Source organism: Vipera ursinii, assembly GCF_947247035.1.
Source record: "Vipera ursinii genome assembly, chromosome: 1".
NCBI lineage: Eukaryota > Metazoa > Chordata > Lepidosauria > Squamata > Viperidae > Vipera > Vipera ursinii.
This window is the reverse complement of record NC_139512.1, coordinates 143,855,402-143,883,311: the sequence shown is the minus strand read 5'-3', so window position 1 is coordinate 143,883,311 and position 27,910 is coordinate 143,855,402. Positions and strand designations below refer to the sequence as shown.

At 39.3% G+C, this 27,910-nt stretch overlaps 1 protein-coding gene across 1 annotated transcript in view; it reads right to left on the bottom strand.

Moving 5' to 3' along the window:
- The window catches only part of KIF5C (kinesin family member 5C), a 103,166-nt gene extending 75,720 nt beyond the window's left edge, over window positions 1–27,446 (bottom strand). Inside the window, exons 1-3 of the mRNA XM_083359201.1 lie at window positions 27,120–27,446; window positions 6,255–6,345; window positions 23–96 (exon numbers count right to left, since the gene is read on the bottom strand). Of these exons, the coding sequence (XP_083215327.1) occupies window positions 23–96; window positions 6,255–6,345; window positions 27,120–27,245 (291 nt within the window). The 5' untranslated portion in view covers window positions 27,246–27,446. The remainder of the gene's footprint in view (window positions 1–22; window positions 97–6,254; window positions 6,346–27,119) is intronic.
- Window positions 27,447–27,910: the final 464 nt, after the last annotated feature.

Sequence of the window (27,910 nt, the reverse complement as noted above, 5' to 3'; positions counted from 1 at the left end):
CAACTTTAAATTTCAGTCTTACCTCCATAGTATGTGTTTTTCCTGAAGATGTTTGACCATATGCAAAAATAGTTCCATTGTAGCCTTCAAGAACATCTGTTAAAAAAAAAAACCACAATAGAAATCTCTTACTGTTATGAAGTGCTACCGGTACAAATCACCAAAGGAAAAATGGTATTATATGAATTAGTCATTATTTAATAAGAAAAGAGGAAAGAATTAAGAAAACAGTTACAGACACTTAGTGGAAAGTGTATCCTGTTGCCAAGAAAGTTAAACACAAATAAATATTTCTCAACATCCAGATCTAATATAGGCAGTAACAGCCTTTATGATTTTCTAAATAATGATCCCTTCAGTAAAAAAGCATTGGTAAAAAAGTTCCCTATGGAAAAAAGCAATGACAAACTACTTCACAGTTCTATCCCGAAAAACCTGATCTGAGAAAACAAGGACAAGATTGAGGAAAGATTGTTAGGAAAAGGCTGGTGGTCAAGGAAGAGACTTTACTGCAGCTCAGATTCCAGGGAGAATGGAAACAAACCTGGATCGCATAGCAAGTATCTCAGCACCTTTTTTTCCCCTACCTCCATGAAAGATATTGGTAAAATGTCTACTTTTTAACTGTTAGAATGTCTTAATTACATCCTGGAAGATGAAAGCAGATTTAAATGAAATGGAATTTGGCCAGAATATATATGGCTTTAGTTACTAAAAGTCTATCCTTGAGGACAATGGCTGATAGGAAAAAATATATATAATCTAAGAAAATGAGAGTGATAATTTACCTTGTAACATCCTATGTCTTTTGGTGAAGACAAGCCACAAATTCATGCACAGTGTCACATCTACATCTTACACTGCGTACTGTTCTTCCTGTACTACAAAAAAACAACAACAACCCCACCCTACCTCCCACATTTAAAATTGTTTTGTCAGCTTAATTTCAATAACACTGTAGATAAGAGGATTAAAAAAAATAGTTACTTATAATTTGGATAAAATGTGGTAATCCGAATATCTGTAACACCTACAATTAGGAAATGTTCACAAATATTCACTATTTTGTGAAAGCTAATTTGATTTTTAAAAAGCATGCAGGTTTATGGAGAGGGATTTCATCAGTCAAGTAATTGGAAAGGAAAGCAATTTCATGCTGTACTCTGCAATGCACAGGGAACAAGAACTGACATAGCTTTCCATACAAATCAAAATAACACTGAAGGGCAGCTGTATTCTAGACATTTGTGCTTTAAATAAGTTTGCCCGTTTTAAATACTGATCTACAATACAAAAAAAATATGCTGAGTTTTACATCTACCCTTCTGCTGAATGTGTTTAATTATAAATAGTAAAATAACATCCCAAATTATTCTTATCTATTTTTGAACTGTCAATAAGTCTAATAGTAAGATATTAAATTTCTGAGAAATGGAATTCAGTATCATGTTCATTAGATCCAAAAACCGTAGGATATTTTAAAATCAAAATATAAATAAACAAAAAATGTGCTGTAAGCATATTAAACAGTTTTGGTAACCTGCTAGATGCTTTGATTTCACAAGCTGTTGACATATTTATTGAAATAAAATATGTTCAACTCTTCCAATTTCTGCATAAATTGATTAACCGGTGTGTTTTAGTAAACCAAAGATTGTTTGGGGATAAATGTAGTGCTAAATAATAATGATTTAAAGCAGTTAAAAGCAGGATTTGGGTGTTGTTTTTTTATATTTGAGGAGCTGTCCAAAGAAGTGGTGCTGACTCTCCCAAGCTAAAATGCATTGAAGAGATATGTTTTTAGAATTATTTCAGTATTTTCAGCAGGGTTTCTTCACTCATTCATAGGGATAGTGTGCACACATGCATATTCTTCTCTGTGTGAATGTAATGGCTCTAAACACTATCTCATGATGACACAAGAAGAAAGAAAGTGTGTAAGAGAGAACAGGATGAAATAGAATCTATAATGTTACCTTGGCTGAGCAATGCAAATTCTGGACTTAAGCAAGATTATTTTCTACTCATCCCAATGGATTTTTACACAAACAGAATAGCAACAGTTTGTGCAGAGATGTTGAACTAACAATTTTTCACTCTCTAGGGTATGATCTTCAAAACTTTTTAAAACTGAAGTGTTGAATGTGACCAAGAAATAAAATTATCAAATATTTGGAAATTAATTCCTTTCATTTAGACAAAGTAATAGCATTTCAATTTAATTAATTAGTCTGTGTTCTGGTTTCATCCATTGTTCCTCATCCTATCCTCCTAATGGATTACAGCTCTTGCATTCTTTTCAGCCATGTACAGCCCTTAAAACCCAAAAGATTAGGTATTCAAGAGTAAGAGAAACATAGGTGGTAATGTTGAAAAGAAACTGGTCATCTTTTGAAAGTTTTCTAATCAATTGCTCTCTTTTTTTTCTTTTTCAATAGCCATCACTATCTCCTATTCACGACCTGGCCAACTTTTATAAACCAAAGAACGTTGCTTCATCTATCTATAGAGCACTGCAGGTTTAGTTTAAGCAATTTGGAAACTCAATGAAGTTTCCAAATCCCCCACTCCCCCTAAAAAAAAAACACAGCTCTGGATTAACAAGGCACAGAGTTACTCAAATTGTGAGATGGGCAGCAAATAAATGTAATAATAAAAATTGCAGTTGCATAATTTTGTGAAAGATTTACAGCTATGAATTCAGAATTAATACCTTTTAACCTGAATGAAACATTAAAGATGTATTCAGAAAAATGGATAGATATCATGGATAGAAAAATCACCAGAGAGAGGGAGAGAGAGAGAGAGAGAGAGAGAAAGAGAGAGAGAGAGAGAGAGAGAGAGAGAGAGAGAGAGAGAGAGAGAGAGAGAGAGAGAGAGAGAGAGAGAGAAGGGTAATTTTACTTTTGTGAAGTTACTTTTTGTTTTTTGTTTCAAGTGTGCTTTGGCTGCTTATTTTCTAGTTCTTTCCCAATTTATATATAATTTTATGAAGTAATATAGAATGTTAATTATGTCAGGCCCAAGTAATAAGGAACCGGAGTTAAGTTCAAAGCACTAAAAGTTTATTACATGCTAACTAAAATGGAAGAATCTGATCTACTAATGATCAAGCCAAATTGGTGCTAGATTGGAATGTAATGATTCCAAACTGATGGTGCATTTAACCCCACCATCAGGCTAGCATGTTCACCTCCTACAAATTGTGACTTTTTAAAGTTTAATGTAAAAAAAAGTGGAGCTATGTTAGCCAAGATGGACTTGCCCACTTAAAATCCCCACTGGACCAAGAAAAACAGGAGACACTATTTTAGAACAGGAAGAAAAGGGACCGGCAACTCTAGCCCCACTTCTGAATCCTTAATTTTTCTCTAATGCCCATTCTCTAACCTGGTGATCTGGCTGCCTATTTCCTAATCAATTGAGCAAAACCGAGGGGTTGTTAATGCTTTCCCAAATGCCTCCTGACTCTTTATCAGGGCAAGGACAATTCATACTTTATACCTGCAGGACTATGGACTACATACAGAGCAGTAATTAGAAGTCATGGAAATAATTTTTTTAGGGGGGAAACTAATTTATTTTTTTAAAAATAGACTTTCTTGGGTCCGAGTCCAGATTTTATGACCTTCTTGTGCTCATGTAGGGATTCCCAACTAATTCCCCATTTGAGTCCTCTCCCTAACTTGGCTAGACTTTCTCCTACATATCAATGACAAAGTAAAATAAATTTTGACTTTAAGACTAATTTCCCTCACAATTCAACAGAGTTAGCTATGCAAATAAACTATTTGGGCTGTTAATATTTTATACACTGAGATCGAGAAGAATCCAGTAAACAATTACACCTGTAAATTTGTTCCAAGTTCTTCTTTTTTAACAAAAAAAATCAAGATTGCAGCAAGTTCAGTTTCCAGATTTACTTCAGATCCATGTTTGTGTGTGAAAGTGAAAATTGAACATACTTACATGTTCTGTAAACAGCTATAACAAAAAGACAAAATGCTATCAGCCTATGTATATTGGTGATTTCTCCATCCAGCCACCTCATTCTCTGTCATCCCCTTCTTCTATTGACCTCAATCTTATACCACAGGTATTCCTTGATTTACATCCATTCATTTACTGATTGTTCAAAGTTGCAATGGCATTGAAAATACTGTAAGTGATTCATCACCATTTTTCACACTTACAATCGTTGCAGCATCCCTTTGGTCCCTTGATCAAACTTTGGATGCTTGGCAACTGGCTCATATTTATGATGGTTGCAGTATCCCGGGGTCATGTGATCACCTTTTGCAACCTTCTGGCAAGCAAAGTCAATGGGGAACGTAGATTCACTTAACAACCATGTTACTAACTTAACAGCTGTAGTGATTCACTTAACAACTGTGGCAAGGATGGTCATAAAATGGGGCAAAACTCACTTAACAACTGTCTCACTTAGCAATGGAAATTTTGGGCTCAACTGTGGTCATAAATCGAGGACTGCCTGTACTGGTTTAACCTTAAATAAGTAATGCACTTACTGAACAAAAAGAGCCTCTATTATGAGCATAACTTTTAAGTGTTACCAGATTCACACCAATTACAAGAATGGACCCAAGAGTCCAGCTTCCCTGAGAATATGAGAAAATGTTAAATGATTCATGGGGAGGGAAAGGAAAAGCTATTAACTGAATTGTCTCACGTTTTCAAGCAGGTCTGAAAAATTGCAGATGTAAATCTTGTTATCTGAACAAACCAAACCTTGCAATGATACTAAATGCCCACAGCATTTAACAATGACTAATACTCACTAATGTTTCATTTTATCAGAAATTTTAAAAGTCACTCTTGACACATATCAGAATCAAACTCATTACACAAATAGTAACGCTTATTTGAAATCATGTAGTGAGAAATTATGTAGTGAGAAATTATCCTGTAAAGAACCGTACTTCGAACCTTGAATAAATTTTTTCTCAGTGAACTGCCCTAATAGAGCTCACTAATGTGGTGCTAATTACTTGATGGATGACAATTAGAATTAAATAAGTATTTTTAATCATTCAGTTTAATAAACCATTCACACTAAATAGCATAGTTATCTCATAAAAGATGGCCTAAATTATGAGCTATACATCCATAATGCCTTGTTTCCTAACTTTATATTACACTCACTGAATTCCAATTCACAAAAGGGAGAGTAAACAGGGAACAAACCCAAACTCACTCACCCTGATGATGTTACCTAAGTGGGTAATGAAAAGTCTACAAGCAAACAACCAAATTCAGAGAGCACCAAGGATTGCATAGTTCAGCTCTGAGCTACACATTTTCTCTTCTTTTGGAACTATGAAAAGTGTTTCACATCTGCAGTATAAATAGCTAAGGGATAAACTATAATCATGTCAACAGCATAATGGAGAAGTTACAGTAAATCATTTTACATAAAGAGCTCTAACCAACTGTCTCAATATTGGTTAATCCGCAAGTTAATGCATAATATACTGCTTCAGCTACTTTCTGTTCACTATTATACAAAATATTCTTGCTAATTATACTACATAAATTAAGAAATATAACAAAAAAGGTAATACATGTAGCTAAAAGGAGGTTCGGAGAGAACCTGTAACATTAAAATTGTAATACATTTAAGATATTCAGCCATGAAACTCCATGGTCATAAGCACTACTATAATCTCACAGGAGAATCAACACCAGAGAATGCTGGTTTATGTAAATTAATCAGCCTTCTCCAGAACATGGCCCTTACTTGAGATCTTATCCCAGAGCAGATAATAGCAAGGAAAACAAATGATAGTTTATTGACTCAATTTTTTTTAAGAGAATACATCAGTGTTACAGATGAAACCCTGACGGAAACCAGCATGCTCATTCATTTATTCTGTGCAAATAGTCACATTGTCATCTCCTGAATTTTCTTGAACTGGACATGGCATCAAAAAGAGTGTCATTATTCTAATTATTTGCATGATTTTTCACATCTTCTACCACTTAGAAAAAGGAGGCTCATCAACCCTTGTTAACATCCATCAGCTTCCAGAGGAATCTAAATTTTATTTTTAAAAATATTTCTATAAATTTATACACTCACACATCAGGAGAAACAACCCACACACACACACCCAAAACCAACAGACCATTTACACAATTTACCCGTCCCTTTTACATGAGCTTTCTACGCATTCCCTACTTCTGCTCAGCACCAACTACTGTACCACAAAAATAGTTGTTTAAAAAACTCTTACCTTTAACAATTTGTTTGGCACAGGCATTATAAACTTGTTCCTGGGATGTATTGGGAGGCAATACTCTATCAAAAACATAGGGTTTCCCTTGCTGAAATGAAAAAAAAAATAGGCATTTTCAGAAAAAAGCCAAAAATATGATTAAAAACAAAACATACATATGAAACAAACACATACTCATTGTGGATTACAAATTACTAAGAGATATACTAAATATGATTAGCGATACAGGTCATTTTTATGAAACATTTTGTATTTAGCAGCTATTCTAGAGACTTGCAGCTACTGATAATCAACATACAAATGTTGAGGAGTACACCACCACGGTGTCTGCATATATCCAGAAGTGCACAGATGATGTCTGTGTCCTGAAAAGCATTGTTGTGAGGGCGAATGATAAACTGTGGATGACTTAGGTCCGCAAGATGCTGAAAGCACGGAATGTGGCTTTTAAATCTGGCAACATGCTGACACTTATAACAGCCAGAGCAAATCTGAAAAGTGCCATAAAAGGTGCAAAGCAAGCCCATTGCCAGAAAATTCAGAACTTTTTTCAAGATCTTACAAACACCAGGCGAATGTGGAAAGGAATCCAGACCATTACAGATTACAAGGTGAATCCACCGAGATGCAAGGATGACACGGACTTCCTAAACAAACTGAACGCAATTTTTGGTAGATTTGAGGCATCAAATAGCACTCCTGCTAGGAAAGCTGTGCCCCATCCAGATGAGCAAGTGCTAAGCTTTGATGTCACCTCTGTCCGGAAAACACTGAGGTAAGTTAACATTTGGAAAGCAGCAGGCCCAGATAACATCCCTGGACGTGTCCTTAGAGATTGTGCAGATGAGCTGGCTTGTGTTCTTACAGATATTTTCAATCTCTCATTGCAGCAGGCAGTGGTCCCATCGTGTTTTAAGATGGCCATCATCTTGCCAGACCCAAAAAAGTCCAAAATTATAGGCCTTAATGATTACCGTGCGGTTGCACTGACATCCACCATTATGAAATGCTTTGAGAAGCTGATAAAGGACTTTATTGTATCTAGCCTCCCACCAGCATTTGACCCGCTTCAGTTTGCCTACTGACCAAATCACTCTACGGAGGATGCTATTTCTTCTGTTCTCCGAGCTTGAAGCACTTAGAGGAAAGAAATACTCATGTGCATTTGTTGTTTGTCAACTTCAGTTCAGCATTTAACACAATCATTCCCCAGCGTCTAGTAGACAAACTGGGCCTTTTAGGCTTAAACACCCCTTTGTGCAACTGGATTCTTGATTTTCTTACCAACGGGCCCCAACATGTGCGAGCTGGAACAAATACCTCTAATACCATTTTCTTGAGCACAGCTTCTCCTCAAGGCTGCGTCCTAAGTCCGCTGATGTTCACCCTGTTGACTCATGACTGTTGTGCTAGGCTTCCCACCAACCATATTGTAAAGTTTGCAGATGATACAACAATAGTGGGCCTTATTCATGATGACAATGTGGAAGCTTATCGCAAGGAGGTTGTGGGGTTGGTGAACTGGTGCAAGGAAAACAGTCTAGTTTTAAATACCGGTAAAACCAAAGAGATCATTGTCAATTTCAGAAAAGGCAGGCACAGCCACACTTCTCTGTGCATTAATGATTCACCTGTGGAGATGGTTACTAGCATCAAATTCCTGGGTGTGCACCTAATGAGTAGGCTGGCTTGGTCATTCAAGAGTGAGAAACTGGTGAAGCGGACACAGCAGCGCCTGCACTTTCTGCATCACATGAGAAAAGCTCATCTTCCTTCCCCTGTTCTGACCACTTTCTACAGGGGGACGATTGAGAGCATCCTGTCGTACAGCATCACAAGTCTGGTTTGGAAGCATCACTGCTTCAGACAGGAAGGCGGTGCAGAGAGTGGTGAGGATGGCCGAAAAGATCATTGGCAGTTCCCTCCCTCCCATCCAGGACATAGCACAGAAGCATTGTTTGAACAGGGTCCGTAAGATTATCTGGGACACTACTCATCTTCACAACTAAATTTCATTTTTGATGTGAGCCGTTGTGCCCACAGTAAAAAATGACAATAAAGATTACTTTATCTTATTTATCAGACTCAACCTGTATGCAAGAAACATCAGATAGCAGAAAGCAGGAACATTACACTGTTTTTCACATCCCCTTGCTCCTCCTTTTAAAACCTAAATTTGGAAAAGTGATTTGATCAAAATATTAAAAATCTCTTTTGTACACTTTCAGTTTCCACTGACATCTATTTAAGGTTCTTCTCAAGAGTTGATACACAATTGTAACAAACAGAAAAATGTGAGGTTCCCCCCCCTCTTCCTTATCATTCTTTCATTGTATTAATTTAGTTTTTTTTAAAAAAACTAAGTTTGTTTTGATTGGAACCTTTAAATGAAAATGGATAGCTAGAATGCAATGCACCTTTTCTTAGTCAAGGCAACTCCTGGAACAAAGCATTAATATCATTACGCAGCTAGGAATTATATCTAGGGAATAAATAAGACTATGTATATAAAATTTCTCTTCACTGTCCTTGCCTAATTCTTCCTCCTCTGTTTTTTTTCCATCCCTGGTTATTCTGAAGGCTCACACATTACCTTGTTACAGAAGAAACATAAATAAGTACAGTACAGATTCATTATAAGAAAAATGTTCAGACAGCCAGAATGGCGATCTATTAAAAGCACTTGAGTCTTTGAATTGTGAGATGGTAGAGTTTGGGCAACAAATCTTATTGTGTCTCAGGAATATGGAAATCTACCTTACACTTGATAGACCATTGATCCTTCTATCTCAGTTTTTCAGCTAGAATTTCAATCGGAATTGAACTTTGAATTCTTTCTTTGTAATGTTGAAGCAGCCACTGGAGGCGAGTATTGCGCTAAGGGTAAAATGGCAATGGCAAACATTTTCAATATTGTTGCTGATGTATCCACTAATTCATCAGCAGACTTCAGCTCACCTTTATAGTTTGTTTTAATCAAGATCTGAGTCTTCGGAGAAGGGCGGGATATAAATGGAATTAAAAATAAAAATAAAAATAAATAAAAATAATTAGCTGCAATGGCCACATTCATATATTGTACTAACACATGCACAATAGGCAACCAGATTAGATTCATAGCATATTAAGGCAAAACCAAAGGAACCACATTATGGGTTTGTGTAATTTCAGTCAGTAGGAACAAGTTAAAATCTTTAACAGTCATTACTTTTAAAGTAAGTGTTGGCCTTGTATTATGCTTTGTATTATGGATGGACTCTGTTATAATACTTAAGCTATAGTTTATGGCTTTTGGTGATACATGAACCAAGCCTACTGGTAAACTTTGAATTTGCTTGATACAGGAACACAATTCTTAGCCTAATCTGTTTCACCAGACTGCTTTTGAGAATAGTAAAATAGGGAGAAACTATGTGCCTTATGAGCAACAGAAGAAAGATGAAATATAATATGCTAATTAAGAAACTAACTAAAACTCTAAACTAGATTAAGGGTCGCTTCCTGAATTAAATATGTCAGTTGCTCCAAGGAAAGACATCACGTTAACCTTTCATGCTATTCAAGATGATTGATGTTGTAAAGATAAAACATAATTCCTCAAGCGGTTTTCACCAGGTTAATAGCATCAATAAGTCACCCTCAAGTCTCCTTTTGGGTTTTCACATCTTAGGTTGTCATTAAAACTGTGTCACCTCTTAGACACAATCCCTTCCCTGGAGGCTATGATGAGCTGAAAAAATCCATTTAATGGATGCTCACACACTTCTTTGCAAATGCAAATTATAAGAATTTCATAATCATAAATTGTTATCTACCATCCTATTTCTTTTCCTCAAGGCTAAGATAAAGGATAAAAACCAAATACATTAAACAAAGAGCTGTATTATAACCAGCTATAGTTGCTGTCATCAGCTTTTTACTGTTGTTCATCATTAAGTGTATAGAATTATATCACAAGAAACATGTTTTTGACAAAGATGTATGAAAATGTATGTGTCAGATTTTATCTGTTACAATAAGGAAACATTTAAAAGGTTTCTTAAAAAAATACTACTGAAATAAAAATTTCTTATTCCCCCTCATGTACAGCAGCCCTTACTGTACTGTTTCTATTATTAATTCTCCACCATCAGTGAAGGATAAGAACTTTTGTTATCTATATGTCAAAACATCCTTGCCAGGCATCAAATGTGGAAACAATTCAATTCCAAATCTTGTGGAAGAGCAAACTGTAATAAATGTATCTGCTTTCTTTATCTTTTAATTTTCACTCCCAGGGTAGGGAATCTTTTTTTAAAAAAAGCATTCAGTAGGGGGAACAAATACTTTTTTTAATTGATGGGATGTCCAACTGCCAAACAACTCTATAGAAAAAACTTTTCACCAACAACATGAGCATTTCTAACAACACAAAAGTAAACTGGTGTGTAGGTTTGACTTAGAAACCAGGAGATTGTGAATTCTAGTCTCACCTAACGCATGAAAGCCAGTGGGTGACCATGAGCCAGTTACTCTCTCCTCAGCACAGAGTGTTGTTGTAGGGAAAATAGGAGGAGGAAGGTTTATTATGGCACGTTCATTGCCTTGAGTTACTTGTAAAGTAATAAAGATGGGACAAAAAAAATCTAATAAATACATAAATAAAATGCACCCTCCATCGCAAGAAGAAACAGTTGAGGGAACACTCCGCATCTAGCCTGATAAACATGGAACAATTCTCATTACACGTATTCTGGGGGGAAAAATCATCTGTAGCAGCGGCCCCCAACCTTTTGGGTGCTGCGGACCGGTTCCATGGAGTATGATTTTTCCGCAGACTGGGTGGGGGGCATGGTTTCATGCGCTGCCTGCATCCCGTATGTACGCAGATGGGCTTTGCTTGCTTGCGTGGCCCAATTCCTGGCAGGCCGTGGCCCGTTGCCAGTCTGCAGACTGGTGGTTGGGGACCCTGATCTATAGGATTTGCATAAGGTAACAAAACTGCTAGTTGTAAGGTGCCTGAAAGCCATGGTAGGGATAGAGTTTGGGATGGTGTACAAAAAAAGAATTTTCAGAAGAGTCTAAATTACTGAATCACAACACACCTTAAGCTTCTTAAAACACAATCTATCCCTACCTAAAATAATATTTTGTTGTTACTGATGATTTAGATGTATTTCTAGTTTTGACACAGTTCTGACAGAATGTGTTAGGGGAAGCACAACCAGCACCACCACATCCATGTTCTTATTTCTGATTCAGATATGTTATTAGGTGTGCTGTACAAAAATATTAAAATTCTCTTTATCAAGCAATCAACTAGCAGAATTAAAGCAAGGGGTTTACAATTTTCTAATGGTTATTGGAATCTATGGATTGACTAATCCTGACCATAGCTACTTGAGGTCAAAATAACTATGGCATAGGATGATAATTTAGACAAGATGGAACATGTAATTTATCAAATACATACCCCAGCAGCTTCCAATCTTTTGGGCACCAGGGATTGGTTCTGTGGAGATTTTTCCATGGACCGGAAGGGGTGTGGTTTTGTGTACAGTATGCATCCCATGGATGGGGCTTTGGTTGTTTGCGTGGCCTGGTTTCTGGCATCCTACAAACTGATGCCGGTCTATGGACCGAGTCTTGGGGACCCCTTCCACCCCAGTTTCTTTCTTTAATAGGGAAAGTTTTGTAGTTCTCAAAATATTTATCAGAGGCTGCTGGGAACAAGAAATGTTCTCAGCAACCTCTGAAAGGGTATTATTTCTGTTTCTTCTCACAGTGGTAAGAAACAATTATTTCATTTCACACTTCTGTGGAGGTTCCTCTTGCTGTTTTGTTTTGTTTTTTTACTATTATCATATCCAAGCCTAAGTAGCGTGAGAAGAGGAATTTTTCTCAAGTGTTCAGGTCCGGACTCATTACAAAGTTGCAAATCTTAGATTCCTTGCATTTCAGAACAAAAAAAAATCTTCCCACACCTCCCTGACGTCCTCTGCATAGTCCGGAAGACTGGGTGAAAGAAGCAAGATTTGGAATTGAAATAAGTAGTGAAGACAAATGAAAAGTGCATAAAACAGCCAAAATTTGTAGATGCTTCTTGCTCCTGGAAGCAATGGTCATATTAATACAGTGATAGATAAAACAAGTGCATTTTTTAACCTAAATAACAGAATTTAGCAAATAAGGGAAGATACAAACACGCATACGCACTCACCCCTGCTCTGGACCTGTCTGTCCCAAAACATGGATATGAATAGTTGGGGAATGCTCTTCAAGACACATTGCTTTCATGTAACGAATTGTTTATGATTTTAGATCAAAGACCTTTTTACATTTTGATCTTACACCAAATAAACCCAATCCTTTTAGCGCCCTAGGACCCAGATTAGCGGAACTGCAGCCTGCAGCATTTTGCAGCCAGCAAAATTGGGGGAGAAAGACAGTGCCAGGACAGAGAGCATGCAGTTTTATGTCTTTCTATACCAATAACAGGAAGATCAGAACTGACTTCACATCCTCTGTTCTTCAATAATCAATCACAGAAAGCTTAAGCTTAGGAGTATGAACTGATCCTTTCATGAATAATGTAGATGTCTTCTTTCAATAATCTATGGTGATGCAATTTCATTTATGTAGTGCCTTCCCCCCCCTCACAGTAGCAAGCCCTGTCCATTACATGTTGTTTAAAGGAACTATTTTTCTTCTATTTCCCTCCTATTGTGTTTGGACGTCATCTTCTTTTTTTCAGGACTTCATCAATTATAGTTTCTATTTATTTATTTATTATTTATTTATTTATTTATGCATGCATGCATGCATGCATGCTATTTCTTCCTGTTTTATTCTAAGCTCAACCACCAGGGATTCATTCTTCATTCCTGCTATGTTATTTTCAGCCTTCAGTCAGTTCTCTCATTTAGGAGGGGGGGGAAAAATCAATATTGTAAATAGGGAGGAAGCAGCAGGGACCCAGCTGAGGGTCGTAAAGCACTGTGGACAATGGCTAAGTCCTGAGGCAGGTCACTGAAGCAAAAACAAAAAAAAATGCCAAACACCTTAATCAATTGGCTACTTGCTTTGAAGGAGAAAGCAATTATCATCATCATCATCATCACCCATTTATAAACCAGAACTAGAAAACCTCCAAATTCATTTTAAATTGTAAATTTGGAACTTTAAAGTTATAATAATAATAATAATAATAATAATAATAATAATAATAATAATAATTGGAAGAGACCTTGGAGGTCTTCTAGTCCAACCCCCTGCTCAGGCAGGAAACCCTATACCATTTCAAACAAATGGTTGTCCAACCTCTTCTTAAAAACTTCCAGTGTTGGAGCATTCACAGGTTTTTCCACTGATTAATTGTTCTAACTGTCCGGAAATTTCTCCTTAGTCCTAGGTTGCACTCTCCTTGATTAGTTTCCATCCATGGCCAGTGTGAAGACCAGGAGTAAGGGTCTTAAAAATGATTAAAAACCTCCTCCCCATTTCCCATAGGGTATTTTCTATTACCAGTTTTGACAAAAGCTAGTAATCAACTGAATTTTGTCATCTGTGATTTAAAATACCGTACTTACAGCTCTACAAACAATTTATGAACATGTTCACAAAGTCACAAAAATCTGTTTTTTCTTCTTGCTTATTACAACGAACACTTCCCAAGCTCTATTTGTATACTAAAAACATTTTCTGTAACTAAATAAGTAGAAGTTAATTTTTGTTTTATTAGGGATGAAAGGCAATGTTTCCCGATTAATTTTTATTTGTACTGCTTTCTTTACTACTTCCTAAACAACCATCTCATAGCAATTACACCAGGTATTATAATATTGGCCCATCTTCTTTTAAAGAGGAGCTAACCCTTTATTGCACTGAAGGGAAGTCTATATTCTGCTTTTGCTGTCCAGTTATAGGGAGCTTCTAATGATGATCAATTCTAAAAATGCACTTCTGTAATTTTTCAGTGAAGAGACTTTTTAAAAGCCTTCAATAAGTCTTAGAATTCAGCTGCTACAGTTGGTAGTCTCAGCATGACTTGCATAACTAGCCACAGGTTCTCTCATGTTTGCTTTTTTTTTTATAAGCAAGTAATAATGACCTCTTTATCCATCAGTTACTATCAGCAGTCACTACCAAATGACACAAGTTGACTAATGTATTGTGAAGAGGAAATGCTATTTACATTTATGATGGGGTTGGACAATCTTTTTGGCATGAAGGAGAATAGGGAGTGTCAGACTGTTGACCAAAAGGCTGCACACACACACACACACACACACACACGCACACACGCACACGTGTGTGTGTGTGTGTGTGTGTGTGTGTGTGTGTGTACACACATATAGAATCCTCCAAAATGCAGTAAAGAATATGATGCACAAAGCAATGCATCCTTATGGACTTTCTTAATTAGGCCAGACACTTTGTCACTAAAACGATTGTGTTGCCATTACAACACCAACTATTGTTCCCCTGTCACAGGAGATCATTATCTCCTGTGGCTGGTCTTCCGCTTTGCCACCCCTCGCCACTGGGCTGCGGAGCCGACCAGGTGGTTCCGCCCCAGGCACCTAATGGATCCAGAACGGTTCCAGACAGCGCTTGGGTCTATACCTATCTCCCTCACTCACAGCCCGGCCGACGCCTTGGTGGATGCCTGGGAAAGGGTGGCCACCAAGGCGCTTGACCGTGTTGTACCCTTGCAACCCCTGACCCAGCGCAGATCCCGTTGGGCTCCATGGTTTTCTGTGGAGCTCTGGGAGATGAAGTGCAGGAGACGGGGTCTGGAGAGCTGTTGGAGATCCAGCTGGCCCGAATCTGATCAATTGCGGTTAAGAACCTCAACGAGGTCTTATCTCGCTGCGATGGAGGCGGCGAAGTCTGACTACTTTGCCGCCCTCATTGTTTCCGCAGATAATTGCCTGGCCCCCCTGTTTAGGGTCACTCTCTCCCTCCTTAATCAGGAGGTGAGGGAGGAGCCATTGCAGGGGCGGGCCGAGGAGTTTAGCCAGCATCTGACGGATAAAGTCGCTCAGATTTGGGCCGGTCTGGACTCCGACTGGGCAGAGTCGGACGGGGGTGAGACGAGCGGTCTTGGAAATATTATCTGGGATGAATTCGATCCTGTGACTCTGGAAGAGGTGGACAGGATCATGTGGAGGCTAAGTTCCACCACGGGTTTGTTGGACCTGTGCCCCTCCTGGCTGGTATACGCAGCTCGGGAAGGGACACGAGGCTGGATCCATGCAGTAATAACTGCTTCTTTGAGGGAGGGTAGCTTCCCTACCGCCTTGAAGGAGGTGGTGGTGAGGCCCCTCCTCAAGAAGCCTGTCCTGGATCCAGCTGTTTTGAACAACTATCGTCCTGTCTCCAACCTTCGCTTTGTAGCGAAGGTTGTTGAGAGCATGGTGGCACATCAGCTCCCTCTGTTCCTGGAGGAAACTGATTATCTGGACCCGTACCAATCGGGCTTCAGGCCTGGGTACAGCACAGAGATCGCATTGGTCGCGCTGGTGAATGATCTCTGGCAGGCTCGGGACAGGGGTTGTTTCTCTGTCCTAGTCCTATTAGACCTCTCAGTGGCTTTCGATACCATCGACCATGGTATCTTGCTGCGGCGTCTCAGGGGGTTGGGAGTGGAGGGCAGTGTTCTACAGTGGTTCTCCTCCTACCTCCTGGGCCGCTCACAGTCGGTGTTGGCAGGAGGGCAGAGGTCGGCCCCGAGGCCTCTCGTTTGTGGAGTTCCTCAGGGGTCGGTCCTCTCTCCCCTCCTGTTCAACATCTATATGAAGCCGCTGGGTGAGATCATTCGTGGTTTTGGGGTGGGGTATCATCAGTACGCTGATGATACCCAGCTTTTTCTCTCCACCCCGAACCAACCCAGTGATGCCCTCGATGTGATGTCCTGTTGCCTGGAGGCGGTCCGGGTCTGGATGGGGAGAAACAGGCTTCGACTTAACCCCACCAAGACTGAGTGGCTGTGCATACCGGCATCTCGGATTGACCATTATATTCCATCGTTAATTATGTGGGATGAGGTGTTACCCCCCGTAGATAGGGCCCACAACTTGGGCGTCCTCCTGGACTCACAGCTCAGTTTGGAAGATCATATAGGAGCCATGGCCAGGGGGGCTTTTGCCCAGGTTTGCCTGGTGCGCCAGTTGCGGCCCTACCTGGACTGAGATGCCCTACGTACAGTCACTCATGCGCTTGTGACCTCCCGGATAGACTACTGCAATGCTCTCTACATGGGGATGCCCTTGAGGACCACTCGGAGGCTTCAGCTGGTGCAGAATGCGGCCGCGCGAGTTGTGATGGGGGTTTCTCGATACTCCCATGTAACACCTCTTCTCCATGAGCTGCATTGGCTTCTGGTTGCCCTCCGGGTGAGATTCAAGGTGCTGGTGATGACCTATAAAGCCCTAAGTGGCATGGGTCCGGACTATCTTTGGGAGCTCCTGCAGCCAGCATCAATTTCCCATCATCCTGTGCGCTCCCACAGGGAGGGTCTCCTCAGGGTGCTGCCGGTCAGGGAGTGCCGGCTGGCAGCCCCCAGGGGGAGAGCATTCTCGGTGGGCGCGGCTGCCCTTTGGAATCAGCTGCCGGTGGAACTCCGGATGGCCCCCAACATTCACTTGTTTCGCCATGACCTAAAGACTTGGCTATTCGAGCTTGCCGGCCTGGACTGAGGGTTTTTAAGGTTTTTAAGGGTTTTTTTAATTTTTGGGGCTATCTAATTTAATTTTTATTTTAACTTGTATATATTTTATTGTTTTAATCTGCCCTGTAAACCGCCCTGAGTCCCTCAGGAACAGGGCAGTATATAAATCAAAATAAATAAATAAATAAAATTTTTAGAAGATAATGGTTACAGCATCAGGCTACAAACCAGAAGATTGTGTGTTCTAGTCCTGTGTTAGCACAAAGCCAGTCACTCTTTCTCAGCCCTAGGAAGATGGAAATGGTACACCACTGTAGAGCAGAATAACAGAGTTGGAAGGGATTTCCAAAAAACTTTGCTAAGAAAACTCTTAAGAATTAATCCAGGCAGTCTCCAGGAGTCAAAAACTAACTGGAAGGCTCACATGCACCCTTTGAAAAAAGAAAAAGAAAATGATAATTGTTCCTAAGGAACTACGTTATTCCATCTTTCCTGATAGCAATGGTGGTCCATGCTATTATGTCTGCTGCACAGAAGCAGCTTCGAAGTATAGAATGCTGCCTGTGAAAGAAGAAATTTTAAAAACATGTTTCACAACTGAAGTTAACATATATGGCCAACTAATCATAGGACCTGTAAGTTAGGTCAGACCTAAAATTGCTTAGCTATACTGTACTAGCAAGTGTTCTGCTTTGGCTTCTGTTTTCTCATGCTGACAAAAGACTTGCCACAGTGATAGAAGACCCTGGGACTGCAGTTTTTTTCATTGTGTAGACACTTGCTCTACTAACAGCAGTTGTAGGGCTGAAGAGAACTGGAAAGTGTATACTATACTACGCTTCTTAACCTAACAAGAGAGCTGTATTTTATATCTTTGTTGTGTACTAATCTCGGCACTCTGCAGGGGGATGACATACTAAAAAAATCTACTGTAAGGACTTCTCCTAAAAACACTGCCCAAATTTTCCACTTCCCTTTTGGTTTGAAGGGGATTATGCAATTAGGAAAAACTGCTGCCTCAGTTCCAGGACCAGCACACTGTGGTACAGCACTGGACAAAAGCAGATTTGTAATTGTAGAACTGTAACCGCCCTGTACGTACATCGGGGGGGGGGGAGAGAGACCAGACGTTATTGTCTGCTGTGCTTACAAGGGAATTTTTAGGTTGATATTAGGTAATATAATTACAATATTAGATAGGTAAAGTACATACTATTACAAGTATGACAAGGCCATTTCATATAAATTTTGCAAAAAAAAATTGCTTAACTTGCCTATAAAAATAAAATGCTGAAGAAAAAAGTGTAATGCAGTATTCATTCATACACCCCATTGCTGGCAATGGCAAAAAAGTCGCGATACATTGCGACACGTCACATGACGTTGCAAGTTTGACACCCCTGGGTATAGAGCATTAAGAGAAAATCTCTTTAATAGTAATTTTGTTAATTACTTAAATGAGGGAGGCAAGGAATGCCTAAACAGCTAAAACCCAACATATCTGCAGGGTACTAGATTGGGGAAGACCTCATAGTCAACATCAATTAGAGTTCCAAAACAGAGGTGATCCTCACTTAAAAACCACTTGTTCAGGGACGAAACTTATGATGGTACCGAACAAGTGGTACTTATAACCAGTCCTGTATGTCCTGGCCATTGCAGTGTCCCTGCAGTCATGTGACTGTAATCTGGGCAGTTGGTAACTAGCTCAGAATTACATTATAGCATCCTGTGACCACCATTTACGACTTTCACTGCTGGCTTCTGACAAATAAAGGCAATGGGGAAGCTGGCAGGAGATCATAAATGGCAATCATATGATGTTGTGCTCAACAAAGGGGGATGGAATTGCTTAAAAATGGCAACTAGAAATGCCAGAACTGTCAGTGCTAAGCAACTCAATCATGTGACATCCAAGGTTTACAACCGCATCATTTAGCAAAGGAAATTCCAGTCCCAAATGTGTTGTTAATCAAAGATTATCTGTATATACCTTAGTTTTCAGCTTCTTGTTGAGATATATTACCCAAAGGGATTCTACAGGCTCCTGTTACTCAAAACCAACTGTGGCCTTCATTAAATGTGCTCTGTTTTTGGTTAAATGAAGTTTTAATAATTGCAAAACAAATCTAAAAATGTAAAGTTCATAATTTTCTATTACTTAAGAATGGTTGCAAGGGAAGGGATCTAGGAAAACACCTACCGTAATCCAATCATTTGCTCAGTGCAGGAATCCACTACTGCAGAAATAATGCTACTACATCTTATTGAGATCATTGCTTTTCGGTTGGGTAAATTAATATCAAGTCATGACTGATGCTTGGACAAATAGAGATTAGTCTGATATGACAGCAAGAAAAGAGACCACATTCAATGCAAGGAAATGCAATAACTTTTCCGATCCTTTCCTTTTTTGTTCATATGCAAGTTTAACAAAGCAAAGAAGCATGCAAATCCTAAAGGCAACTTTAAAAGTCAGCAGAGCAATGCATCATACCCAACTATTTAAATGCAGAGTTTCCAAATGAGTAGCAAAAACATCAAAGTTTTGTAGCAGGGGTCTTCAAACTTGGCCCTTTTATGACTTGTGGACTTCAACTCCCAGAATTCCTCAGCCAGACACACTGTTTTGTAGCATCCTAGCAATGAATAAATATTACATAAATTCACTGGCATCTATACAATATGTTTTGCGACTTTCTCTTATCTACAGGTAGCTCTGAGCCAGAGTCAGTTCTTACAGTCAGGGGAAACCAGCCATTGGCCATTGCCAAAAAAAAGAGAGGAATGAAAACAACAGCATCCATTCATATAACATCCAGTCTACTGCATGGGTCAAGCAGCAAAAGGAGATGCAGAAATGTTAACTTTGACTTCACTATAAATAGAACTTGCTTCTGATACAGAAAAAAAAATCCAAGGATTGCTGTGTAATGGCCTCTTTAATTATTTAGCAGGAGTTCCTGGATTATTATGGACTTGCTTACTTGATTACAGTCCAGCTGTGCCAAGAAAGACTGAAACCATGACTATCTCCAACAGTTACATTGTATTTCCTCAGATCACTACTTATTTATTCTCCTTTCTCCACAAAAACTGTATTTATTTGTATCCTGCCTTTATTATTTTTACAAATAACTCATTTGTCCAAATTTATAAATCAATGTGCAAATGTATAAATCAACATTTAAGGAGATAGCATGTATACCGTAAGATACATGTTACTTTTCAATGTGTTTGCACTAATAAATGGGTTTTTAAAGCTTGGCCTTCATATTATAAAATGTATTTCTTATGAATTCAAAAGATTTTCTCTCTCTCCAAAATTGCTACCAAATATGGAAAATCACTTTAAAAAAAAAAACTAATGATGTAAAAGTATAATATTTCAACACACAAAGTTTTACATTTCCATCTTGCAATGATGTCCTTCCAAAGCTTACATTATAAAATTCAGAACTGTAGTAAAAATATGGTAAAACTACCAACATTCCAAACCATGGAAACAGTAAGACTAAATCTGACCAAGCATCCAGGTAGGTGTAATTATATATTCCAGACAATAATATGCTGCTATCACTCATCCATATAAACGAGTCCCATATGTTTATTTGAATTACGATGAGATACACCACTATAATGCAACACTGAATATGTCTAATCAGAAATTTCACTAGATTCAGCGAGAGTTCCCCTTGTGTCACAATGGTGAGTGCAATATTGGATGTTCCAAGATAATTGGTGGATACAATGAAAGCAGTATTACTGGGAATTTCTTTTTTGCACCTTCTGTAAAACAAAAGTTACAAAAAACAAGGAATTTTGAAAGTATAGGTTGCATCCAGAGTATTTACATTTAATTTTTAAGGTTTATAATAATGACCACTCTCAAAAGAGATAACATTGTGTACTTTCCTTTAACAGGTTAAATCTTAATATGTTAATACATCTATTCAGTTGGATGCTTAATGAGAAAATACAACTGCTCCTGTGATCACCTCCTCCAGTGACAGCAGCTGTCACAACACAGTAATCCTAAAGTAACTGTATTAAAAGGCAAAATCAAATGCAATTTAAAAAGTAAAGACTTCCTCATGTTGAGTTGAGCTCAGGATGCTCCTTTCATACATGGGGGTGGGGTTGAGGCAATTCTTGGCAACAATATTAAAGTAGCTTGCTTTTACTTTCTTCCAGAATACTTTTAGGACAACCAAGTGTGAGCCTGCTTACTTTTTTATTGTTGACTAATGTTGGCTAGATAATGCCAGAGTAACATGGTGTCAGACTAGTTTCATAACTGGTGGATATACAAGAATATATATAATGTAAGCTGTTTCTAATAAGGCAGTTAATCAACAATTACTCACAAACTTGAGTAAAAAATAATAATGAGCAATCTATGCAAGCTTATTTCATTCATGGCTCATTAGCACAGAATCATAGAATCTAACAAGCATTAATAAAAGAAGATAAATATATTATAAAGGTCTCTCTCCATTTTAATGCTGCTGATAAGCATGGAATAATCTGGCATATTTACTGTTTAGGTCAGTACTGAAGAATTTTTCTAGATCTCATTTTTGTCCTAGACAGTTTATAGACTATTTCAGCAAGTATTCCAGTGAGTATTTATTATACAATATAAGAAAAATAGAGCCTCAACCCAAGATGGTTCAAATAACCACGGGGAATTTATTTTCCTTTAGCAATTGAAACAATTTTTTTAAAAAAAATTAGACCATTTACTGCAGGGGTGTCAAACTGCCGGCTCACGGGCCAGATGCATCATGGCAAAACCACACCCAGCCCATTGCTGGCAATGAAAAAAAAAGTCATGATACGACACGTCACATGATGTTGTGAGTTTGACACCCCTGATTTACTGGAACTGACCAGATGATTTTAACTTCTGCAAGTGAGCACCAAATTCACCCAATACACATTGCCAGAAAATAATGGTATGAAAAGGAACTGTCTCTGATGTAACCAAAATTCAAAATAATTGTACAGTTCTAACAGGAAAAAAGATAATTATATATAAACAGGAAATAGATTAAGAGGCAAGTGCATAATTACATTGTAAATTGAAGAAGCTGCAAGTGAAAATTAATGCTAAAGAAAGAAGAGACAGCAATAAATGTTAGATAAGGAAGCAGGGATGATAACTAGGTCAGAAAAAGGAGCCAAATAAAAGTGACATGTTCCTAAATACAGCATGGCAGGCCTGCTTGTAAAGCTAGAAGTGGGAAGGTAGTTAAAGCAAACAGGGCAAAAGAAAATCCAAACATTATTATCTACTCCATGAAGAGGAATAAATAAATTCCTTTATCCCACAGAAGATGAACCTAAGAGAGGGGGGGGAGAAATGAGGACAAATCAACTCTGTGAAAAGTGGAGATGACACCAGCAGTTATTTTGAATCATTTTTAATAAGGAGAGGATGGGAGATCACCCACATGCGCTCCAAACATATGCTCCTTACAAGTAAACTGCAAGACAGCAATCCGTAGCAGGTTTCAAGCACTGGGAGATGGGAATAGCCATCTTACTCACAACTGTGGTTGGCATTTTCTAAAGGACATTAAGTTCGCAAACTTCTACCATAATTACATTCGTAAATTGCTTGCTAGCTACTTTTAACATATGAGAGGGATTTCGCTCAAAAAGTCTAAAAATAGGTTTTACTTCAATCCTTAGTGAAAGAAAATTGTAATAATAATTTGGGGAAAAAATAAACAGCAAAAAGCTAAATAACACTTTGATCCTAGAATGTTACAAATGGATTAAAGGTCCAGATAAATAAGGAATAAAATTTTGGGATTAATCATAAAGAATCCTTCCCGTGGGAAAAATATTTGTTTGGACATTTGCAAGACAAAACAAAGGTAAGTAATTTTAAAAATTGGTCACTAGAAGGAACTAAAGATTTTAGTTAAAGGAGAAAAAATATACAATACAATAACAGCTAATTAACTGTGATATATAAAATGATACCAAACATAACCTTGAATGAACGACACTTTTGAAAAATAGAATTAGAACTTAGTGTCAACAATATCAACAGTGATGTTTGCTTCTATGGATAGACTATATCCAAAAGATGTAATGAAAGAAAAAGCAGATGAAGATCAAGTTTTATTTGTTAAGGCAGAGATGGCATCAAAAGTAAATCTACAAATGACAAGTTATAAGCATGGAACCTATGCTTATATGGAAGCATACAAAAGGATATCATACTAAGCATACAAAAGAAACCAGCTGATGTTTTAAAAATCAAAATGGAAAATGAAATAATAAACTAAAAAACTGACCTGGATATTTTATATATTGGATTTACAAAAGAGGCTCATCTTAAGGCTTTGAAGAATCTTGTGAGAAGGCACAAAAAAAATGAAATCAAATTCTGTGGTGTTACAGTATTTGAACAAACTAAAGATTACAACTGTTAAAAATAAAAAGGATCATAAAGTTGGTTTATTTGATGAAGGCTGAAATGTGTTTTTATTTCTAGTATCCCTTAATGGACTTCCTGCTGACAGTAGGACTGAAAAGATTATGCTTTATGAATTTGTGTGTAGATAGCAGATGGGACGAAAAGATCATTAACTGTAAACTAAAGAGAGGTGAAGAGTTACCGTAATACAAATGTTTATACTGGTTGTGCTGAACAAATGCTTAGCAGAAAGAATAGAAATCTACCTCTTTACTAGATAACCAGAATATAAAATAACAAATATATTCTAAACAAACCACACTTGAATTGGACAGATGGTTTAAAAGGACTCCCTCAATGGGGCAGGAATTAGGGCAGAGGTCTTCAAACTCGGCCCTTTTATGACTCATGGACTTCAACTCCCAGAATTCCTCAGCCAGTGTGCCTGGCTGAGGAATTCTGGGAGTTGAAGTCCATGAGTCATAAAAGGGCCGAGTTTGAAGACCCCTGAATTAGGGTTTTCACATCATAAGATTAAGCAAAAAATACTTTGAATGTCCTTGGTGCTCTCTGAGCTTGGTTGTTTTCTTGCAGACATCTCATTATCCAAACTAGGGAACATCATCAGTGCACTTCAACAAAACCACCAACTACACAGAGCACCAAGGACCCCTCATTTCAAGCCTGAGCTACAAATATTGTCCTTTATCAGCAAAAAAAAAATTACTGCACACATTATCACTGACTCAGTAGGACTATCCAACAAACAGTTTAAATGTACCAGCCTTCGGATGTGTCAAAAGCCTATTTATTGTAATTGGGCTTAATATTTAATTCTATCTTAACTTTTGTATACTGTATTTTTTATTGTATTTATTGCCCTGTACACCGCCCTGAGTCCTTCGGGAGAAGGGCGGTATAGAAATTAAACTACTACTACTACTACTATTATATTATTATTATTATTATTATTATTATTATTATTATTATTATTATTATTATTATTATTATTATTATTATTATTATTATTAGATTCACTCAGAAGCAAGCCAGCTCAGTCTCAGGGGTTCATGAATGGAAGAAAAAGTGATAAATCCCCCTTCACAGATGAACTCTAGCAACTGTTATTTAAGACATGCAAGCTATCAAACTTACCAGTGACAGATAAATTTATCTTCCATTCATTTCTTTAGTTCCTTGTTAAAACTGTTTAAATTGGCAGCTGTCATGACAGGTGAAGACATTTTAATTACATTTTGTATAAAAAATGTTACAGTTAGCCCAAAGTCTCCCAGATTTATAGCTATAGTGAATGTCTCCAGATTCTACTTTGGGAGGCAAGGAGATTTTTTTTCCCTTTTGTTTAAATCGGCCCTGAGTTTTTGCCAAAGGTTACAAAACTCTCTTAAGCATGATAGGAACAGCCATTACTTTTAACAATACCTAATACTTTTGATGCCCCTGAATGCACATTTTAAAACTATCCCTCACAATACTGACCAGAGAAGCCCCACTGTGAGATGGGTGGCAAAGAGATTTAATAGTAAGTAAAAATAAATAAATACCATGTGGTTTATTATAAGTCTACAGAGTTCCTTTGAAATGAGAGGTTAAATGTTGGCTACAAATTCTCAATTACTAGTGGCTCAAGAAAAAGCAAACCGCATCCAGGTTGAAATGAAACTGTGAAACCAATCTAAAGGTTCTCTAGCATATACCGCAACACATTAAGAGAGCAATCATTTTCTTATGCACATATAACTATGCATTACCAAGAAGACAAAGAAGTTTCCAAAACATAATCTTTCCATTACTAATCATCTCATTGGAACTTGAAGTGAGACTTATAGTTATTAATTTGTAGTAGCAGATTAAATCATTCACACAACAAGCCCATTATTTACCTACTGGGAGCCAATTCTAACAAATAAAATTAAAAATCAAAATTACCTTCCATCAGCATATTTCAGACAAATTAACACTATTAGCCAAGGCTGTTAATCTAAATTATGTGAGCTGATAAGAAGTGGAACTTTTCCTAAGAGAAGGAGATTCTCCACTGATTGCACTGCAAGACAAGGAAATGAACACAGCAGACAACTAAAGACTATCACTGGATAGGGTATATACATCCTGCTTTTATCTGCAGAGACTGCAGCTTGGCAGGCTTTTAACTGAAGTGAGTGCTGATCCGACACACAAGCCACACAGATCAAGCTGAAATGGCAGAAAGGTGGATATGAAGGTGAGAAGGAGGGAATTATTCTACCCTCTTGTAATTTGTTTAGCAATTTCTCTCCACCTGCCAATCCATCAAATACATCAGGGAACAAGCAAATGAGCATGCCCAGTGATCCAGATGACATCAGCTTGATCAATGCTCAGGATTGGAAGACTGCAGTAGCAATGAGGGAAGGCAGATGAAAGAGTCAATTGAGGCTGACTCCATTCAGTTCCCCACCATTGCTTTTGCTGCAGTTATGAAAGCAGGAAATTCAGCTCTGGACCACCTTTCAAGGGAGACTTCCCACCCCCTGCAGAAGCCATCCAAATCAGGCAGGTGTAGAATATACTTTGCCCACGCATTAGCCTTCACCCTGCTGTTTACCAATGCAACCCAAGCTACGTCTCCTCCTAAATAAGCTGAGTTTCAGTGGAACTCATTTTGGACTTTTACTGAAACCTTAAATAATTCAGTAAAATGTGCAAATGAGATTAACATTAAAAGCTTGCCTTTCGTGTGACACATTCCCCCGCCGATACCCAGCTCCATCAAAGCCAGCAACCAAAACCTACTTTGAGCGTCTCCCAGTGTGGTTGCCAGACTACAATACTGGGGCCCCAATAAAGATTATTCTTTGCACCGCATGACTCTTTGCGACACGGTCTCGACCCACGCTCACACCAAAACAAGGAAAACTTTGCACCCATCCCGAAACACCAAAGTGATTTCACACTGCACCACAAAAAAAAAAAAAAAAACATTTGTTTTTAGAATCACCTGCCACTGTAAACCCACTTCTTATCCAAAGCTTTTCATTCCTGTTATGGAAAACAAGGGTTCTTGTCCTTTTTGTGAGTTTAACCCAATTTCCAAGTTTGGGGTCGGGACGGGGAGGGGAGGGGGGGAGGGAAAGGCAGGCAGTACAGAGAGTTTCCTTTCTCCCCCCCCCCACCACCATCCTTCTCTTAGCCAAATTTGGCGCTCAAGGTGAAAGAAGTCTTGGAGAACTTCCAAGCGACGTTCACACAGACACAGACACAGACACACACACACTACAGCAGCGTTTCCCAACCTTAGGAACTTGAAGATGCGTGGACTTCAACTCCCAGAATTCCCCAGCCAGCATAGCTGGCTGGGGAATTCTGGGAGTTGAAGTCCACGCATCTTCAAGTTCCTAAGGTTGGGAAACGCTGCACTACTATGTTGGGAACAATGGACGGAGGAGGGAGTACAATGCGGTGCAGCGGCACGCCATTCAGCCAGGCCCCCCCCCCCCGAAATAAACCTAAAGGGACTTGGAGGTGGGGTGGGGGGAGAGAGAGAGACACACACACACACAACAAATTCGCCAGGTTTCGCAGAGAGTTCGGAGCCGAGCCAAAAAAAAAAAAAAAGAGGAAAACGCAACTCGTTCGGTTGAATAAAAAAAGGCCAACGCCGAAAAGGCGTCCGGGGCGGGAGGAGGGAGGGAGGGAGAGAGAGAGAGAGAGAGAGAGAGAGAGAGAGAGAGAGGGAAAGAGAGAGAGAGAGAGAGAGAGAGAGAGAGAGACTTACCCCGACGACGACCGTGTCCTCGCCTTTAAATTTCGGGATGAATTTGTCCCCGCGCAGGATCTCCGCCTCGTTGAGGGGTCGGAACCGGCACATCACTTTGATGCTGCATTCGGCTGGGTCCGCCATCTCGACGCGGGCGAGCGGGGCGGATCAGCGGCGGCGGCGGCGGCGGCGGCGGCGGGCGGCTGGTTGGGCGAGGCGGCGGCGGCGGGCACCTTTCTTCCCACCTCAGGGATTTTTTTTAAAAAAACAAACACAAAAACACACACCACCACCTTTGGAGGAGGAGGAGGAGGAGGAGAAAGGGAGGGGGGGCCCGTGGTTATTTTAGCGGCGGGGAGGCATGGCCCGAAGGAGAGAGAGCCGAGCCTGGTCAGAGGAGAAGAAGGAGAAGGAAAAAGCAGCGGCAGCGGCGGCGCCGAGGCATTCCCGGCTCCTCACGACCTCCAGGCTGGGCGGAGGGCAGAGCGCGTCTCCGGGCCGGGGCCAGTCCTTGGGCGAAAAGAATAGGGAGAGGCCGCGGTCCCGGCGCTTCAGCTGCCTCGCCCGGAGACCTGCCGCTGCTTCGAAGCTGGGCGGGCGGCCGGAGGGGGGCTGCTAAACGAAGCCAGGTTTTATTTCTCTATTTCCCCCCTCCCCTCACGCCTCTCCCGAGCGCCGCGGGAGCGTGGCAGGCGCTTCTGCTCTTGCCGCCACCATCCTGCATCTCTCTCTCTCTCTCTCTCCCCTCCGCCCTCTTCCCCCGTCCCCAAGGGCTTTGTGACTTCACCGCATTACATCAACTCTTCCCC